The sequence below is a fragment of the Salmo salar genome, chromosome 28 (assembly GCF_965601325.2).
Source record: "Salmo salar chromosome 28, fSalSal1, whole genome shotgun sequence".
NCBI classification, from domain to species: Eukaryota; Metazoa; Chordata; class Actinopteri; order Salmoniformes; family Salmonidae; genus Salmo; species Salmo salar.
In genome coordinates, this window is record NC_138318.1 from 27,291,007 (window position 1) to 27,311,400 (window position 20,394).

A 20,394-nucleotide genomic window follows, 5' to 3' on the forward strand; every position below is an offset into this window, starting at 1 on the left:
TCAATGTAAATAAAGCTGTTTTATAAGATGTTGCTTACCCCCCAAAAAGTATTGAAGAGTTCAACGTAGAGGGATTTGTGTGTGCACCATATCTCTCTATATTGACCAGACATGTGGCTCAGACATTGTGAACTGAAACGGCTTCTCCAGCACTGCTTCAACTTTCCATCTTTTCCTTTCCCTCTGCAAAGATCACCTGGAAATCATCAGTGTCGAGGCACTTCTCGGAAACTACAACTTGAAATGCCCTCTCAGACTCACTTTTCCACACTCTTACTGGAAACCTAACCTAAACAAAACAAACCTTCTCTCCTTCATCATGTGCATCATCAAAGAATCTGGTGTAAAAGTCATAAATTGACCCCATGAATATCCCTAAAGGGCAAGATGATAAAAAGTCTGTTTGTTTTAGTGAGTGAAGAAACATTCTCAGTCCAAGGGTGTGTCCAAAATGACACCATATCCCCTATATAGTACACTACTCTTGATCAGCTCCGGTCAAAAGTAGTGCACTATATAGGGAATAGAGTGCCATTTGGGGGACAGACCAAGTCTCTTATCCCATCTTGGTGGGTTGTGGTGGTGGGGGAAGATGAAAAGAATGACACATTTGTTTCCATTCCAGCATTCAGCATAGTCATGCAGCTACAGGCTCTCAGAACCCTGTTCAGGTGTTACCTCTACTCTGTCCCCACCTGACTCTACTCTCTGTCTCCATCTGACTCTACTCTCTGTCCTCACCTGACTCTACTCTCTGTCTCCATCCGACTCTACTCTCTGTCCCCACCTGACTCTACTCTCTGTCCCCACCTGACTCTACTCTCTGTCCCCATCTGACTCTACTCTCTGTCTCCATCTGACTCTACTCTCTGTCTCCATCTGACTCTACTCTCTGTCCCCATCTGACTCTACTCTCTGTCTCCACCTGACTCTACTCTCTGTCTCCACCTGACTCTACTCTCTGTCTCCACCTGACTCTACTCTCTGTCCTCACCTGACTCTACTCTCTGTCTCCATCTGACTCTACTCTCTGTCTCCATCTGACTCTACTCTCTGTCTCCATCTGACTCGACTCTCTGTCCCCATCTGACTCTACTCTCTGTCTCCATCTGACTCTACTCTCTGTCTCCATCTGACTCGACTCTCTGTCCCCATCTGACTCTACTCTCTGTCCCCATCTGACTCTACTCTCTGTCTCCATCTGACTCTACTCTCTGTCTCCATCTGACTCTACTCTCTGTCTCCATCTGACTCGACTCTCTGTCCCCATCTGACTCGACTCTCTGTCCCCATCTGACTCTACTCTCTGTCTCCACCTGACTCTACTCTCTGTCCCCATCTGACTCTACTCTCTGTCTCCACCTGACTCTACTCTCTGTCCCCATCTGACTCTACTCTCTGTCCCCATCTGACTCTACTCTCTGTCTCCATCTGACTCTACTCTCTGTCTCTATCTGACTCTACTCTCTGTCTCCATCTGACTCTACTCTCTGTCTCCACCTGACTCTACTCTCTGTCCCCACCTGACTCTACTCTCTGTCTCCACCTGACTCTACTCTCTGTCCCCATCTGACTCTACTCTCTGTCTCCATCTGACTCTACTCTCTGTCTCCATCTGACTCTACTCTCTGTCCCCATCTGACTCTACTCTCTGTCCCCATCTGACTCTACTCTCTGTCCCCATCTGACTCTACTCTCTGTCTCCATCTGACTCTACTCTCTGTCTCTCACCTGACTCTACTCTCTGTCTCCATCTGACTCTACTCTCTGTCTCCATCTGACTCTACTCTCTGTCTCCCTCTGACTCTACTCTCTGTCTCCAGCGGGCTCTACCTCTACTCTCTCCATCTGACTCTATTCTGTCTCTCTCTGACTATTTAACATTCAGGGGTTTACCTCTACTCTGTGTCTCTGACTCTACTCTCTCTCTCTGACTCTATCTTTCAGGGGTTACCTCTACTCTGCCTCCATCTGACTCTACTCTGTGTCTCCGTCTGACTCTACATCTGTCTCTCTCTGACTCTCGCTCTGCCCTCTGCTCTGCCTCTGTCTACACGACTCTAAGCGCGGTTTACCTCTACTCTGTCTCTCTCTGACTCTACCTCTGTCTCTCTCTGACTCTCTCAACATTCAGGAGTCTACCTCTACTCTGTCTACTGCTCTGACTCTGTTAACCTTCAGGGGTCTACCTCCAATATGTCTCTCTCTGACTCTACTCTGTCTCTCTCTGGCTCTCTCACATTCAGGGGTTACCTCTACTCTCTCTCTTTCTTTTTTCTCAATTTTCTTACCCTTATTTTACCAAGTAAATTGACTGAGAACACATTCTCATTCACAGCAATGACCTCGGGAATAGTTACAGGGAAGAGGAAGGTAGATGAATGAGCCAATTGTAGGCTTCGGATGGTTAGGTGGCCATGATGGTATGAGGGCCAGATTGGGAATTTAGCCAGGACACCGGGTTAACACCCCTACTCTCTCACAGTCAGGGGTTATCTCTACTGTCTCTCTCACATTCAGGGGTTATCTCTACTGTCTCTCTCACAGTCAGGGGTTATCTCTACTGTCTCTCTCACAGTCAGGGGTTATCTCTACTGTCTCTCTCACAGTCAGGGGTTATCTCTACTGTCTCTCTCACATTCAGGGGTTACCTCTACTGTCTCTCTCACAGTCAGGGGTTATCTCTACTGTCTCTCTCACATTCAGGGGTTATCTCTACTGTCTCTCTCACAGTCAGGGGTTATCTCTACTGTCTCTCTCACAGTCAGGGGTTATCTCTACTGTCTCTCTCACATTCAGGGATTATCTCTACTGCCTCTCTCTGACTCTCTCACATTCAGGGGTTACCTCTACTGTCTCTCTCACAGTCAGGGGTTATCTCTACTGTCTCTCTCACAGTCAGGGGTTATCTCTACTGTCTCTCTCACATTCAGGGATTATCTCTACTGCCTCTCTCTGACTCTCTCACATTCAGGGGTTACCTCTACTGTCTCTCTCACAGTCAGGGGTTATCTCTACTGTCTCTCTCACATTCAGGGGTTATCTCTACTGTCTCTCTCACAGTCAGGGGTTATCTCTACTGTCTCTCTCACAGTCAGGGGTTATCTCTACTGTCTCTCTCACATTCAGGGGTTACCTCTACTGTCTCTCTCACAGTCAGGGGTTATCTCTACTGTCTCTCTTTCATTCAGGGGTTATCTCTACTGTCTCTCTCACAGTCAGGGGTTATCTCTTCTGTCTCTCTCACATTCAGGGGTTATCTCTACTGTCTCTCTCACATTCAGGGGTTATCTCTACTGTCTCTCTCACAGTCAGGGGTTATCTCTACTGTCTCTCTCACAGTCAGGGGTTATCTCTACTGTCTCTCTCACATTCAGGGATTATCTCTACTGCCTCTCTCTGACTCTCTCACATTCAGGGGTTACCTCTACTGTCTCTCTCACAGTCAGGGGTTATCTCTACTGTCTCTCTCACAGTCAGGGGTTATCTCTACTGTCTCTCTCACATTCAGGGGTTATCTCTACTGCCTCTCTCACAGTCAGGGGTTATCTCTACTGTCTCTCTCACATTCAGGGGTTACCTCTACTGTCTCTCTCACAGTCAGGGGTTATCTCTACTGTCTCTCTCACAGTCAGGGGTTATCTCTACTGTCTCTCTCACATTCAGGGGTTATCTCTACTGTCTCTCTCACATTCAGGGGTTATCTCTACTGCCTCTCTCTGACTCTCACAGTCAGGGGTTATCTCTACTGTCTCTCTCACAGTCACGGGTTATCTCTACTGTCTCTCTCACATTCAGGGGTTATCTCTACTGCCTCTCTCTGACTCTCTCACATTCAGGGGTTACCTCTACTGTCTCTCTCACAGTCAGGGGTTATCTCTACTGTCTCTCTCACATTCAGGGGTTATCTCTACTGTCTCTCTCTGACTCTCTCACATTCAGGGGTTATCTCTACTGTCTCTCTCTGACTCTCTCACATTCAGGGGTTATCTCTACTGTTTCTCTCTGACTCTCTCACATTCAGGGATTATCTCTACTGCCTCTCTCTGACTCTCTCACATTCAGGGGTTATCTCTACTGCCTCTCTCTGACTCTCTCACATTCAGGGATTATCTCTACTGTCTCTCTCTGACTCTCTCACATTCAGGGGTTATATCTACTGCCTCTCTCTGACTCTCTCACATTCAGGGGTTATCTCTACTGTCTCTCGCTGACTCTCTCACATTCAGGGGTTATCTCTACTGTCTCTCTCTGACTCTCTCACATTCAGGGATTATCTCTACTGCCTCTCTCTGACTCTCTCACATTCAGGGATTATCTCTACTGCCTCTCTCTGACTCTCTCACATTCAGGGGTTATCTCTACTGTCTCTCGCTGACTCTCTCACATTCAGGGGTTATCTCTACTGCCTCTCTCTGACTCTCTCACATTCAGGGATTATCTCTACTGTCTCTCTCTGACTCTCTCACATTCAGGGATTATCTCTACTGCCTCTCTCTGACTCTCTCACATTCAGGGGTTATCTCTACTGTCTCTCGCTGACTCTCTCACATTCAGGGATTATCTCTACTGTCTTTCTCTGACTCTCTCACATTCAGGGGTTATGTCTACTCTGCCTCTCTGACTCTCTCACATTCAGGGGTTCTCTCTACTTTCTCTGACTCTCTCACATTCAGGGGTTATCTCTACTCTGTCTCTCTCTGACTCTCACATTCAGGGATTATCTCTACTCTGCCTCTCTCTGACTCTCTCACATTCAGGGGTGGTAAATTACCCAGCGATAATTCTGTGCAGTCTTATGTATATGAATTATGAATAATATATGTGTTATAGAACAGTTTTTTCAGAAGGACACACCGTAGGAAAACATTTTGCATTTTCTGGTCTTCGGACAGGTTTGGGTAGTACCTCGCTGTTTCACCCTGTTTAAACGTGTTCTTTCTTCTTAACTTGACAGAATTATTTTATATTAATCACATTCAATTTAACATTAAAGATTAAATCCGCAGTAGGGGGAAACAGCAGCACTGGCTGCCCCATCACCACTGTTATTGTTTTTGTTGCCGAGCAGGGAAGCGTCGCGCAGCATGTAAAAAAAAAGTGCAATCTATATTGTGCTCTTCTGTCGTGTGTGCAATGTTGTCCAAGGGGGAAAAACAGTGTTTGTTGTTTGCAGAAGCTTCTTTGTTGTTCTTTAACAGACGTGTCACCATTAAGGATTCCAGCCTTAATATCTTATTTGTTTATCCTCTAGGGCTCTATGTTCAGTAGTCAGACTCCAGACTCCTACAACCTCTTCCTGACCAGCGCAGTGACTGACGGAGTTAAGCTGTGGGACCTGAGGACACTCAGGTTGGTTGGTCAAACTCTACTGGTTCTTACTCCGGCACTCTGTTCATAACCACTGTTACCCTATTCTCCTCTACTGAGTCTCACTGTGGCAGCATTCACTCTCTACCACTGCTGACTCTCATCCTCAACTGACTCACCCTCAACTGACTCTAAACTGCAACTGACGCTCACTCTGGCACTCCGCACCATGATTGCCCTATTTCTCATGCAGTTGGAATCGCTAATCCTTTTCACTCACACACACTTGATTTTTCACATTTTTGAGACTTTGATTACTGATTAACTGCACATTGACAGACCAAGAACTTCAAACCAACTGCCATCCGGAACCATTCAAAATCTGCGGGCTATATAAAATAAGTACTTTTAAATATTTGATAGCTAAAGCAGGAATTGACTCCACATGTGGTTTAAAAGCATTTTATTTCTTTCCATTTCCTCTTGCTACAGGGAATCTGAAACATGTCCTCCACTGAGAGCTGGTGAGACTTTTCACACTTTCAGAGAGAGAGAGAGAGAGAGAGAGAGAGAGAGAGAGAGAGAGAGAGAGAGAGAGAGAGAGATTTGGCAGTTTTTTTCCCTCCCTGCTCTTGCAAAAAAAAAAAAAAAACATTTTGCCACCTCATGCAGTTTCAGTGTGGTGGAAGAAGCTATGGGGGATTGCTGCAAAGGCACAAGTTGCTTATTGCTTGCTTTTGGCTAAATTGATAAGAGCGTGGCACTATCAATGCCAAGATTGTGGGTTCAATTCCTGCAGGCATCACATACAAAAAATGTACAATATGTACTTTAAGTCTATTTGGAGAAAAGTACTATATAGTTGCTAAACTCAATTCTGAACTAAGTGCTGTGTAGTTGCTAAACCCAGGTCTGAGATAAGTGCTGTGTAGTTGCTAAACCGAGGTCTGAGATAAGTGCTGTGTAGTTGCTAAACCCAGGTCTGAGATAAGTGCTGTGTAGTTGCTAAACCCAGGTCTGAGATAAGTGCTGTGTAGTTGCTAAACCGAGGTCTGAGATAAGTGCTGTGGAGAAAAGTACTATATAGTTGCTAAACTCAATTCTGAACTAAGTGCTGTGTAGTTGCTAAACCCAGGTCTGAGATAAGTGCTGTGTAGTTGCTAAACCCAGGTCTGAGATAAGTGCTGTGTAGTTGCTAAACCCAGGTCTGAGATAAGTGCTGTGTAGTTGCTAAACCCAGGTCTGAGATAAGTGCTGTGTAGTTGCTAAACCCAGGTCTGAGATAAGTGCTGTGTAGTTGCTAAACCCAGGTCTGAGATAAGTGCTGTGTAGTTGCTTAACCCAGGTCTGAGTAACTGTAAAATCTGAGCTCTTCTCCACTGATGGTACAGTGCTTACCAGCACTCCATTGTCTTTGCCCCATAATGTAACCAAGCTGGTCCGGGTTTGTTTTAGCTGTCTTGCCAACTCCTATGGTCAGTGTCAACAAGACAGTACAAACAGATCTGGGACCGGTCTATATTTGAACTACAGGACATCTGAAAACAATCAGTATCCCAAATAGTTTGGCTTATGCATTGTTAAGGATGAGCCTTAAAGTATTAGCACGAATTCAATGTAAATCATGACAAAGCTTTTAGCTGAGTGCCAGCTGGCCTAGGTGTTAGTAATGTACTTTAGAGCAGGTGTACTCCTCTTGCTTACCCTCACATATTCAAAGTATTTCTCGATTTCATTAAATATTCTATGACGAGTATTTTAACAAAAATATCAGACAAAAATGTTTAGCTGCCCCTTTAAGGTTACCTTGGTAACAGGCCACTCATCATCAGTGTGCCTGTGAGAATGTCACTAGTAGAGGCCAACGATGTCTCTTTTTGCTAGCAGTGGGAGCAAACTCAAACAACGAAAAGCAACATAGCTTGTGAACAAAATAATGTAAACAGCTAAGAAACACAAGAACAAAGTCTCACTTTAGTAGACTCTTGATTTAATTAGTCAAACTTTTATCCCTGTGGCCATTGCTTATAAAAACAAATATTTCAGGACTCATAGCCCCCCAAACAGGCGGTGTTGCTGCGCGAGGTGGGATAGCTATAACATTAGGATTCAGATTTCTTTGTGCATTACCAGATAAGAACCACAATGGCAGAAATACTTTGAAAACAGCTACTGGAGTATTTATTTAGCTATAAATCACAACTCGCACTTGCTCCCATACTTGACTACCTTTATTAAATGCTCACACCTTAGAGCCCGGAGTGTTACCACGCGCCAACGTGGCTGGTGAATTAGACATTCTTTCCCGCCAATGCCAAAATCGATCCGCGTTTGGCAGGTGGCGGGTGTTAATTTTAGGCCCTGTTAACGATTACAAGCATACTCATAACATGATGCAGGCAGCGCTATGCTTGAAAATATGGAGAGTGATACTCAGTAATGGGTTGCATTGGATTTCACCCAGACATAACACTTTGTATTCAGGACAAAAAAATGGATTGCCTTGCCACATTTTTTGCAGTATTACTTTAGTTCCTTGTAGCATGTTTTGGAATATTTTTATTCTGTACAGGGTTCCTTTTCACTCTGTTAACCATCTCTGCAACACTCCACCATTACGGCCTTTATGGTAGAGTGGTCAGACGGAAGCCAGTGGAGTAACTACAATGTTTTCTCCTATCACAGCCATTAAACTCTGTAACTGTTTTAAAGTCACCATTGGCATCATGGTGATATCCCTGAGCGGTTTCCTTCCTCTCCGGCAACTGAGTTAGGAAGGACACCTGTGTCTTTGTAGGGACTAGGTGAATTGATACACCATCCAAAGTGTAATTAATAACTACTCTATGCTCAAAGGGATATTCAATATCTGCTTAAATTTTTTTCCCCATCGACCAATAGGTACCATTCTTTGCGAGGCATTAGAAAACCTCTCTGGTCTTTGTGGTTGAATCTGTGTTTGAATTTCATTGCTCGACTGAGGGACCTTACAGATCATTCTAAGTGTGGAGTACAGAGATGAGGTACTCATTAAAAAATCACATTAAACACTATTTCACACCGAGTGGGTCCTTGCAACTTATTATGTGACTTGTTAAGCACATTTTTACTCCTGAACTTATTTAGGCTTGCCATAACAAAGGGGTTGAATTTATTTACTCGACATTTCTGCTTTTCATTTTTAATTAATTTGTAATTATGTCAAAAAACTTAATTCTACTTTGACATGTAGGCCAATGACAAAAAAATCTATATTTGATCAGAACAATTTGGAAAAAGTAAAGGGGTGTGAATACTTTCTGAAGGCACTGTAAATACTTTTTTTGTGCATTTGAGTATTTTCATTCGGATAGTATTCAGACCCCTTGACTTTTTCCACATTTTGATACGTTACAGCCTTATTCAAAAATGTATTAAATACAAAATGTTCCTCATCAATCTACACACAATACCCATAATGACAAAGCGAAAACAGGTTTTTAGAAATGTTTGCAAATAAATAAAAATAGTAATACATTATTTACAAAAATATTCAGACCCTTTGCTCTGAGACTCAACATAGAGATCAGGTGCATCCTGTTTCCATTGATCATCATAGAGATGTTTCTACAACTTGATTGGAGTCCACCTGTGGTAAATTCAATTGATTGGACATGATTTGGAAAGGCACACACCTGTCTCTATAAGGTCCCACAGTTGACAGAGCATGTCAGCGCAAAATTCAGTCCATGAGGTCGAAGGAATTGTCCGTAGAGCTCCGAGACACGATTGACTCGAGGCACAGATCTGGGGAAGGGTACCAAAAAATAAACACAATGGCCTCCATCATTCTTAAATGGAAGAAGTTTGGAACCACCAAGACTCTTCCTAGAGCTGGCCTCCCAGCCAAACTGAGCAGTCGGGGGAGAAGGGCCTTATTCAGGAAGGTGACCAAGAACCTGATGGTCACTCTGACAGAGCTTCAAGGTTCCTCTGTGGAGATGGGAGAACCTTCCAGAAGGACAACCATCTCTGCAGCACTCCACCAATCAGGCCTTTATGGTAGAGTGGCCAGACGGAAGCCACTCTTCAGTATAAGGCACATGACAGCCTGCTTGGAGTTTGCCAAAAGGAACCTAAAGACTCTCAGACCATGAGAAACAAGATTCTCTGGTCTGATGAAACCAAGATTGAACTCTTTGGCCTGAATGCCAAGCGTCACATCTGGAGGAAACCTGGCACCATCCCTATGGTGAAGCATGGTGGTGGCAACATCATGGGAATTTTTTCAGCTGTAGTTACTGGAGGACTAGTCAGGGTCGAGGGAAAGATGAACGGAGCAAAGTACAGAGAGATCCTTGATGAAAACCTGCTCCAGAGTGCTCAGGACCTCAGACTGGGGCAAAGGTACACCTTCCAACAGGACAACGACCCTAAGCACACAGCCAAGAAAACGCAGGAGTGTGTCACGGCTGTCGTAGAGAGGGGACCAAAGTGCAGCGTGGTTGTAGTTCCACATTTTATTAAATCCGTGAAACTTTGCAATACACAAATAACTGAAAATGACCAAACAACAAACCGTGACACAGAGAGAAACAAACACTACTCAAAATATAATAACCCACAAAAACCCAGGAAGAAAAACCCCTATTTAAATATGATCTCCAATTAGAGACAACGAGGACCAGTTGCCTCCAATTGGAGATCAACCCAAAAAACAACAACATAGAAATAGAAAAACTAGAACTTAAACATAGAAATACAAAACATAGAAAAACACCCCCTGTCACGCCCTGACCATCTCTACCATAGAAAATAACTTCTTACTATGGTCAGGACGTGACAGTACCCCCCCCAAAGGTGCAGACTCCGAATGCTACCAAACAAAACATAAACAAAAACAAAAGGGAGGGTTGAGTGGGTAACTCCTATCTATGACGGCTCAAATGCAGTCCCCATAACCTTAACCTCCAGCAGAGGAGGCGGCTCCGGTTCGGGGCATAATCCCCGCTCCACCCACTGATCCTTCTGCTTTATTACCACCTGACCGTGGATCGTCGTCGAAAGAACCGGACTGTAGATCATCGCTGGAGGTTCCGGGCTGCAGGCCGCCACTGGAGGTTCCGGGCTGCAGGCCGCCCCTGGAGGCTCCGGGCTGCAGGCCGCCCCTGGAGGCTCCGGGCTGCAGGCCGCCCCTGGAGGCTCCGGGCTGCACCGAGCGCACCAGGCTGTAGCTGTGCACTGGCGACACAGTGCGTATCTCAGCATAACATGGTGCTTGCTCGATCACTCGCCCCCCACAGTAAGCACGGGGAGTTGGCTCAGGTCTCCAACCTGACCTGCCAATCTCCCCGTGTGCCCCCCCGCCCCAAATTTTGTCACGCCCTGACCGTCTCTACCATAGAAAATAACCTCTTACTATGGTCAGGACGTGACAGAGTGACTTAGACTTATCCCTATCAATGTCCTTGAGTGGCCCAGCCAGAGCCCGGACTTGTACCTGATCGAGCATCTCTGGAGAGACCTGAAAATAGCTGTGCAGCGACGCTCCCCATCCAACCTGACAGAGCTTGAGAGGATCTGCAGATAAGAAAGGGAGAAACTCCCCATATACAGGTGTGCCAAGCTTGTAGCGTCATACCCAAGAAGACTCGATGCTGTAATCGCTGCCAAATGTACTTCAACAAAGTACTGAGTAAAGGGTCTGTTTAATTACGTAAATGTGATAATTTAGTTCGTTTTTTAATTTTGGGGGTAAAAAAATGTACGTCTGTTTTTGCTTTGTCATTATGGGGTATTGTGTGTGGATTGATGAGGGGAAAAAACCTGTTTAATCAATTTTAGAATTAGACTGTAACGTAACAGAATGTGGAAAAAGTCAAGGGGTGTGAGCACTTTCTGAATGCACTGTCTTTGAGTATTTGAATGGTAATTTGTAAAAAGCAAATAGTTGACCAAATTGTATTATTTAAAATACTATTTTGGAATAACTGGGTTCAGTACATGGGAGTGTATTTGCGTCAGTGTTTTTGAGTATTTTGAAATACTTTCCAAGTGTATTTCCAAATACATTCCAATATTCAACTACTTGTTTTTTCAAATAAATGTTATGTTTATAGTTGTTTTGAAATGTATTGAAAAGTAATTCTACCCAGTACAGCCAGAGGAGGATAGGCCTCCCCTATGATTCTGGTTCCTTTCAAGGTTTCTTCCTTCTAGGGAGTTGTTCCTTGCCACTTTGCCCCTGCTTGCTCTTTGGGATCTTGGCCGGGTTAGTATAAAGCACTTTGTGATTGATAAATTGCTTCTCTCAATAAGGATTCCATTCTCTCTTATGAAAGGACTTTCGTTCTTCAACACTAAATCCTTCTCAGCAGGATTTGAATGTTCACAATAACATTTGTAGAACACCCCATGTTTGGGATATAGGTCCCATTTCTGTCTATTCAAATACACATTCATTATAATTTAATTAAATGTCTAATATTTCAAATGTAAACATTCCAAAGAAGTTGTGGCCTGTCGTGGTCTAGCTGTTTAAGCCGCTTCTTCTGGAGCACATGTACGATGTACCGCTGCCAGCATGGGTTCAAATTTGACCCACAGCTTTTTCAGCACTCTCTCGCCTTCCTTTCTCCTCTGTCTCTCTCTAACTAATAAACATACAAAATACTTTCAAAAATGTATAATTCCAAAGTTGATTATAGTATGGTATCTCCTTGACAAATGAATTTCAACTACGTTTTTGTACATTTTGTTTTCCATGTATGCAGGTTATTGAGGGTTAGGTCTAGACTAGAGGCATTGGCTCTGAGCAAGCTTATCCTATGTGGCTATCAATGCCAATTGATGTCGAACTCCACTTTGCTTTGGAATTTGAACACATTCTGTGTGTCATTATTTTGTGTCTGAGCTGAGTGAGACTGCTTCCATTGCATGTGTTCCATCCAGCCCTGGGTTCAAACACTATTTGAAATATTTTTTAATACCCTTACCGTTTGGTTTTGTCTGCCTGGAGTGCCAGGTGGGTGGGGTTTGCACTTTTGGGACTATTCTATTGGTTCCATTGCACCAGGTAAGCTCAGGTCATGTTCTGGTCAGGGTCTTGTTCTACGGCCTGTCATATAGTGGCCCAATCCTGTCTCTCTCTCTCTCTCTCTCTGTGTGTGTGTGTGATTGTCTCTTAGAGGAAACCACAAGGTGGATGTGATATTGAAATATATGTGAGGGCTTCATTCATCTCTCTTATCATTTCCTTCGGTCTCAATCCTCCTTGAAGATATTATTGCTCATTGCTCAATATAACAATATGCTGGCGGAACACTGCGTCTCAGCAAAGCCAAACATAGTTTACATTTACTTGGTAGAAGTGGTTGGACAAGTTAAGGATAACTTGACCTTTTTCTTATGTGGTGTGGCCTTGATACTATATTATAGAGGCTACACACCCTTGCACCCTACTCATCATGATCATTGTTCAGCGACACAGACATATCTTTGTCTCCCTCCTCCACTCCATTTCACTTGTCTTCTTCTTCTTCTTCCTGAAGATACGTATCAGGTTTGCGTTTGTTCTTCAAAAGTCTGGTTCCTGTCAAGATGTCTTCCTGTACTCACAACCTATCACCTGACAGATGGTTTATTGAAACAGGTCAGGATATTTTATTTACCTCTGCCCCTAACCCTAGGATTAAAGGTCAATGTAGAAGCCTCCAAGGAATATCTCATATTGATGATGTCAGCCTATTTAATAATGCAGGTGCACACATGTGACAGGCAGCTGGTCATAACATTGGCCTGTGTCAGTTCATTAGTTATTAGTGGATATTTCCCTGAGCACTCTAATATTATATTTATAACCAAACTGAGTTATTTTCCATTGTCTCAGGGATTGTGTCCCAAATAACACCCTACTCCCTATATAGTGCACTACTTTTGACCAGGGCCAAAGGGAGCAATAAGGATCTGGTCAGAAGTAATGCACTATAGGCACCTTTGCACCATTTGGGACAAAACGCAAGCAAATATACTTCCATCTGTCTGATGGCCAAAATATTTTATTTTCACTTTTCTCTTTCTTTTCACTGAGATGATGTCACTTTATTTTTAATGAAGCTTGAGAAAAAAATGTAAGCTTTTCCGAGCTCTTTGGGTTTTGGTACCAAATCCTTTCAGGTACGTGATGTCAACACATGGCCATAGCAAGGCAATGGATATGTCCCAAATGGCATCCTATCTCCTATATAGTGCACTACTTTTGGCCAGATCCATATGGGCCCTGGTCAACAGTAGTGTACTGCCCTTTCAGAAAAATCACCTAATTTCACAACTCACATGAGTTGGAACACTACATGTAGTTTCATGTAATCAAGTGTTGCTTTACATGTCAACTGTTACCACATTAACTTCACATAAAATGGTGTGATTATATGAAAATGTGTTTTGTGTTCACATATGAAATTCATGTAGTTTTTCCATAAGGGTGAATAGGGGAAAGGGTGCCATTTGGGACGAAGCCTTGGTCTATTTGCTAAGGATTTGTTCTATATAGACATTGGCCTCGTTACAAGTGACCTGTAATGTCCCAACCTCATCCAACTCTTTAAACTGCTCCCTAATGGGTCACAAACCAGAAGTGAGTATTGTGGCTCAGTAGAGGAGGGTGTGTGTGTGTGTGTGTGTGTGTGTGTGTGTGTGTGTGTGTGTGTGTGTGGTGTGTGTGTGTGTGTGTGTGTGTGTGTGTGTGTGTGTGTCACAGGCGTAGCATTATTTGAGCTTAACATTTACATTTACAGGTATTTCACAAGGGGAAAATATGTACACTACCGTTCAAAAGTTTGGGGTCACTTAGAAATGTCCTTGTTTTTGAAAGAAAAGCACATGTTGTCCATTAAAATAACATCAAATTGATCAGAAATACAGTGTAGACATTGTTAATGTTGTAAATGACTATTGTAGCTGGAAACGGCTGTTTTTTAATGGAATATCTAGATAGGCGTACAGAAGCCCATTATCAGCAACCATCACTCCTATGTTCCAATGGCACATTGTGTTAGCTAATCCAAGTTTATCATTTTAAAAGGCTAATTGATCATTAGAAAATCCTTTTGCAATTATGTTAGCACAGCTGAAAACTGTTGTGTTAATTAAAGAAGCAATAAAACTGACCTTCTTTAGACTAGTTCAGTATCTGGAGCATCAGCATTTGTGGGTTCGATTACAGGCTCAAAATGGCCAGAAACAAAGGACTTTCTTCTGAAACTCGTCAGTCTATTCTTGTTCTGAGAAATAAAGGCTATTCCGTGCTAGAAATTGTCAAGAAACTGAAGATCTCGTTCAATGCTGTGTACTAATGAAAACCAGTCAGTACACATCAGCACTACATATCTCCTTCGCACAGAGTTGATCAGGCTGTTGATTGTGGCCTGTGGAATGCTGTCCCACTCCTCTTCAATGGCTGTGCGAAGTTGCTGGATAATGGCGGGAACTGGAAAACGCTGTCATACACGTCGATCCAGAGCATCCCAAACATGCTCAATAGGTGACATGCCTGGTGAGTATGCAGGACATGGAAGAACTGGGATATTTTCCAGCTTCCAGGAATTGTGTACAGATCCTTGCGAAATGGGGCCGTGCATTATCATGCAGAAACATGAAGTGATGGTGGCGGATGAATGACACGATAATGGGCCTCAGGATCTCATCACGGTATCTCTGTGCATTCAAATTGCCATCGATAAAATGCAATTCTGTTTGTTGTCCGTAGCTTATGTCTGCCTATACTATAACCCCACCGCCACCATGGGGGACTGTTCACAATGTTGACATCAGCAAACCATTCGCCCAAACTACGCCATGCACATGGTCTGCAGTTGTGAGACCGGTTGGACAAATTCTCTAAAACCACGTTGGAGGTGGCTTATTGTAGAGAAATGAACATTACATTACCTGACAACAGCTCTGGTGGACATTCCTACATTCAGCATTCCAATTGCATGCTCCCTCAAAACTTGAGATATCTGTGGCATTGTGTTGTGTGACAAAACTACACATTTTAAAGTGGCCTTTTATTGTCCCCAGCACAAGGTGCAACTGTGTAATGATCATGCTGTTCAATCAGTTTCTTGATATGCCACACCTGTCAGGTGGATGGAGAAATGCTCACTTAACAGGGATGCAAAACAAATTGTACGCACATTTTTGGAGAAATAAGCTTTTTGTGTGTATGGAATGTTTCTGTGGACTTTTATTTCAGCTCATGAAACATGGGACCAACACTTTACATGTTGCGCTTATATTTGTTTTCAGTGTATTTTTTTGCAATAGCCCTCTTTGACTTTAAAGAATATTTCTCTCAAAACTGTGAGTTCTAAAAGATGTGTCTGGACATTACGTGTACTCTGTCAGATTGGTCTAAAATCCTAAATGAATCGGGAATGAGCATGGTCAGCTATTCCAGAAGTACCCCTTCTTCATGTCCTCATTACATGTAGTGCAACAAGACCACTCATGGTCTATAAAGTTCTCTACTTTTGATAGATTTAAACAAATAATTGGAATCACCATGGTCACAAACAAACTGTCAACTCCATCTGCCTGATAGAATAGGAATTTTGGTTCAAATATGTTACATTTAATTAGGTTTTAGTGTCATAAAGCAACTGAGGAAAAGCTAAATTGCTACTGCATACCACTTGAATGAAGACGAAAAATATTTTTGGGGTCAAACATCAACTCAATTCCGTCAGATGCTGAAAGAGCTGATTGAATGGTTGTTTTTTATGAGGGATTTTCAAATGACTCATGAATCATATTTTATACATGTTTGAATTGAACTTGTATTTTGTATCACAAAATGATGTCTGTTTTGAGTATCTGTTGTCAGCTCCGTCAGTGACATGTCAACTCCGTCGCTGATTGCTAACCCCCTTAAGATCATATTTTTTTGTCAATATTCAGAAAAAAAATATTTTCATCGCTGCAACATATGCTTAAACATTTTACGTATTTGCTGTTGAAGACCTAAGGGGATACTGTTTGCTTTATGACCCAGAAGAGTCTTAAGCCCTGGGGGGGGGGTTCTACTAAGCTATATGGAATTGTTTTAAGAAGGTTATACCAAGGATAATTGTGCTACTTTGATTTTGAATTTTTTTGAAGTACAAAATAAATATATATCAAAAATATTTGCTGAAAATTATTAGCCCATACAACATATTGAATAACAGATTCACAACATAGAACAACAGATAGTACCCTAATAATTCAAAAGGAAGTTTGTTCTCAAGTGTTAGTCCTATGTCTGAGAGATATAAGAAAGATCAGGAAACATTTGTAAAAAAAAAAAGGTATACATATATTCAACACCTTATTTTTGGCATTAAATAGTCTCCATATATATCTCCATACATTTGTTCAATTGGTACCGGGGGACCTTCAGACAAGTCTTCTGAGGCCTGTGGGCGTCCTAGAGCAAAAACGACATGTTCGTGAGAGTCTCACCTTTCCACAGAGGTTCATATTAGTGTGCATCCCAAACTGTTTGGATGCTACAGACGATTTTGTGAGAAGACCGATTTTCGGGATGCCTTATGGTCTGACAAACACCGCTCTAGCTCTGTCACGACATAGGCAGATGCGGTGGATTGTGATGCAACAAAAAAAAACAGATACCTTGATTTTTATGGGGATTTTTGTATTATGCTAAATAGATTTCCACGTGGACGCAGACATCAACCTCGGGCTTTGCGGGGGGACTGACTCAATGGGTCAATGACGTCAACACATACATTTACATTTTAGTCATTTAGCAGATGCTTTTACCACAAGCGATTTACAGGCACAATTACGGTTAAGTGCCTTGCTCAAGGGCTCATTGACAGATTTTTCACCTAGCCGGCTCTGGGATTGGAAACAGTGACCTTTCAGTTACTGGCCCAACGCAATTAACTGCTACCGTCTATGGAAAATGACTGGTCATCCATTCTAAACAAAATGGTTGCTATGCATGATGGATAATGCTCTTGTCACTTGCTAGCCAACTTCAGCAAACTCCGTCACCCATTAGCCAGCATCCCACTGTTATTCTTCTAATATAGTATGAACAGGAGTCATAGGAGAGCTAGGCTCCACTGGTAGGAGTCCAGCTAGAGACAGTTTCTTGGACACAGATTAAGTCTAGTCTGGACTCAAAAACCTAGTTCAATGGAGATTCTCCATTGAGCATAGTTTCATTCCAGGACTAGGCTTAATCTGTGTCCAGGAAATCAGCTCCTATTGTTACACAACTCTGTTATTCATTTAGTTGGTTCTGCTCTTCTCTAAATATGTTATATTGTTTTTACCAAAAATGAAATGTTTGCAAACATCTTCCTAGCGCTCCCAGGGTTGATGACACAGGGTCCAGAATGCACTGCAGGGCGGCCAGGCACACACGCACCCACCCACCCACCAGGCAGTCTGTTGCACCAGGCAATCTGTTGTTTGGTTCTGGTCCACTGATTGAAATAGGAGGGATTTTTAAAATATAGTTGTTTATCTTAGTTGTCGTAATCTTTAATTCTAACAAGAACCAGGCAGGCCCAACCTGGATTGTGAAGAGAAAATGAACAAAAGGCACAATATTAACATTGCTGGGTTCAAATACTATTTGAAATCATTTCAAATACTTCAGCTGGGCTTGATTGAGCTTGTGTGTTTCAATGGAACCAGTATATATTTTTTCCAAAAGTGCAAACCCTGCCCACTGTTGTACTGTACTCCAGGAAGGTTGAAGCTGAATGCTGAACTTATTTTAAGAGATTTCAAATAGTATTTGAGCCCAGGTCTGAAAGTGAGCTTTGCTGAATCCAAGTATCCTAAGTACTAAGTTCTTAGTAATGTTGCCTGGCAGAAGAAGTAGGAACATTAAGGGGAATAAAAAAAAAAAATACTAATAAAAAGAAGGCAGGCAGTAAAGAAGCAGGCGGTCGGTTTGGGAAGGATAAACACATGCATGCACAAATATATGCACGCGCGCAAACACACACAAACCCACACAGACTGACAGACACACGAACACACACACCCAAGGTGTTTGGTTCTCACACACAGGATGAGAGCATTTTAATTACCGTTCCTTTTTATTGTGACCTTTACGTTAATAGATGCCTCTGCGTCCCAAATGGCACTTCTGACCAGAGTAGTGCCCTAGATAGTGAATAGGGTGCCATTTGGGACTCTGATTAAGCTTTTCAGGCTAGGTTAAGCACCAAGGGTAATATTCCCTGCATGTTGTTTAAATTTAACTTGTGTAGATCTACCAGGAAACACACACACACACTCTTTCTCCCACTGGCACCGCAACTACCACTGAAACTTCAACGTTTCTGTATTGTGGCTTCTCCTATGTGAATAGTTGCCTCAGTTGGGAGAAACTGGCTTTATAAGCCATGTAAACCACTGGACTGACCAGCGTTTATTATTACTCAGCAATCTGTTATCCCTACACACGTCATAGTGTGTGCAGTTGTGGCCTCCAGCGCATTTCCAAACAATGAGACAACAGCCCAGACGCAGCAAATACCCCATTCCCCATCAATATGTGCTGGGTAACCAGTGTTCTAAGATTCTGTGCCTGTAGTCAAAAGCCTCTCAGAGTAGCAGTGCTGATCTAGGATCAGGTGGGTCTGCCTTATTATGCATTTTGATTGAAATACTAAACTGATCCTAGATTAGCACTCCTATTCTGAGATGCTTTGGGAATACATGCCCTGAACATCACATCAGCATGCTCCCTGTTTCTGAGATGAAAGTGAATATCTAGCAGTCTGTTTCTGCTTAGTTCAGAAATATCTTCAACTCCAAACCTGCTGGAAACCCCCACTGTTAAATCCATACTGTAATCTAGCATTATACGCTGTAAATAAATAAAAAAAAAGGATGAATAGAGAATAAAACAAATTTTGCCCCAACTACTTCCTTGTTAAAAGGTGGTTGCATTACTTGACTGTCTCTTACAGGGATGACATCATCTAGTTTCAAGAAAGGAAAGTAATAATAAAATAAAGCAAAAAATGTACTTACTTTTTACATATTTTATCTTTACAGTGGTCTGCGAATTCAATTATGGTGGCTACAAAAACCTCTTATGGGAAAATGACTATGCTATTATTCACCTAGTCTTTGAGGAGACAGTGATTGAAGTGGAATCTAGCATTAGCCATTTAGTAGCCAGATGATTTCTATGATTAGCTTGTTGATTACATTGACGAGCGACTCAGAGGACCAAGGTGGATTTAGTAACGTTGTCGGCTCGGATCCAAGGGGAACAGACCTTCCTATCCCTGTCTGGGTTATTGTACTCACTCACTCACTCACTCACTCACTCACTCACTCACTCGATGCATTGTCATCACTCAGAGAACGCTGGGATGGGAAAGTGTGTTGGACCAAACTCAGTTTCCTCCTCTTCCTCCTCCTCTACCTCCTCCTCTCTGTGCTGTCACTGCTCAGTCAAAATATTATCCGCACACACTCTTCCTTCTCCTTTCCCTCCTCCTCCTTCCTTCTCCTTTCCCTCTGCCTCCTTCTCCTTTCCCTCTGCCTCCTTCTCCTTCCCTCCGCCTCCCTCCTCCCTCCTCCCTTCTCCTTTCCCTCTGCCTCCTTCTCCTTTCCCTCCTTCCTTCTCCTTTCCCTCCTCCTTCCTTCTCCTTTCCCCCCTCCTCCTTCCCCTTTCCCTCCTTCCTTCTCCTTTCCCTCCTCCTCCTTCCTTCTCCTTTCCCTCCTCCTCCTCCTTTCCCTCCTCCTCCTTCTTTCTCCTCCCTACTCCTTTCCCTCCTCCTCCTCCTTCCTTCTCCTTTCCCTCCTCCTCTTCTTCCTTCTCCTTTCTCTCGCCCCTCCTCCTTCCTTCTCCTTTCCCTCCTCTTCTTCCTTCTCCTTTCTCTCTCCCCTCCTCCTCCTCTTCTTCCTTCTCCTTTCTCTCTCCCCTCCTCCTTCCTTCTCCTTTCCCTCCTCCTCCTCCTCTTCTTCCTTCTCCTTTCTCTCTCCCCTCCTCCTTCCTTCTCCTTTCCCTCCTCCTCCTCTTACTGCTCAGTCACAGTGTGGCAAAAAAGAATTAGGTAGTCT

General features: G+C 43.1%; 1 protein-coding gene across 1 annotated transcript in view; it reads left to right on the top strand.

Annotated features, from left to right (window-relative positions):
• Positions 1 to 20,394, top strand: part of wdr27 (WD repeat domain 27) — a 168,998-nt gene that overhangs the window by 63,023 nt on the left and 85,581 nt on the right. Inside the window, exon 22 of the mRNA XM_014180055.3 lies at positions 5,255 to 5,352. Coding sequence (XP_014035530.3) covers positions 5,255 to 5,352 — 98 coding nt within the window. The remainder of the gene's footprint in view (positions 1 to 5,254; positions 5,353 to 20,394) is intronic.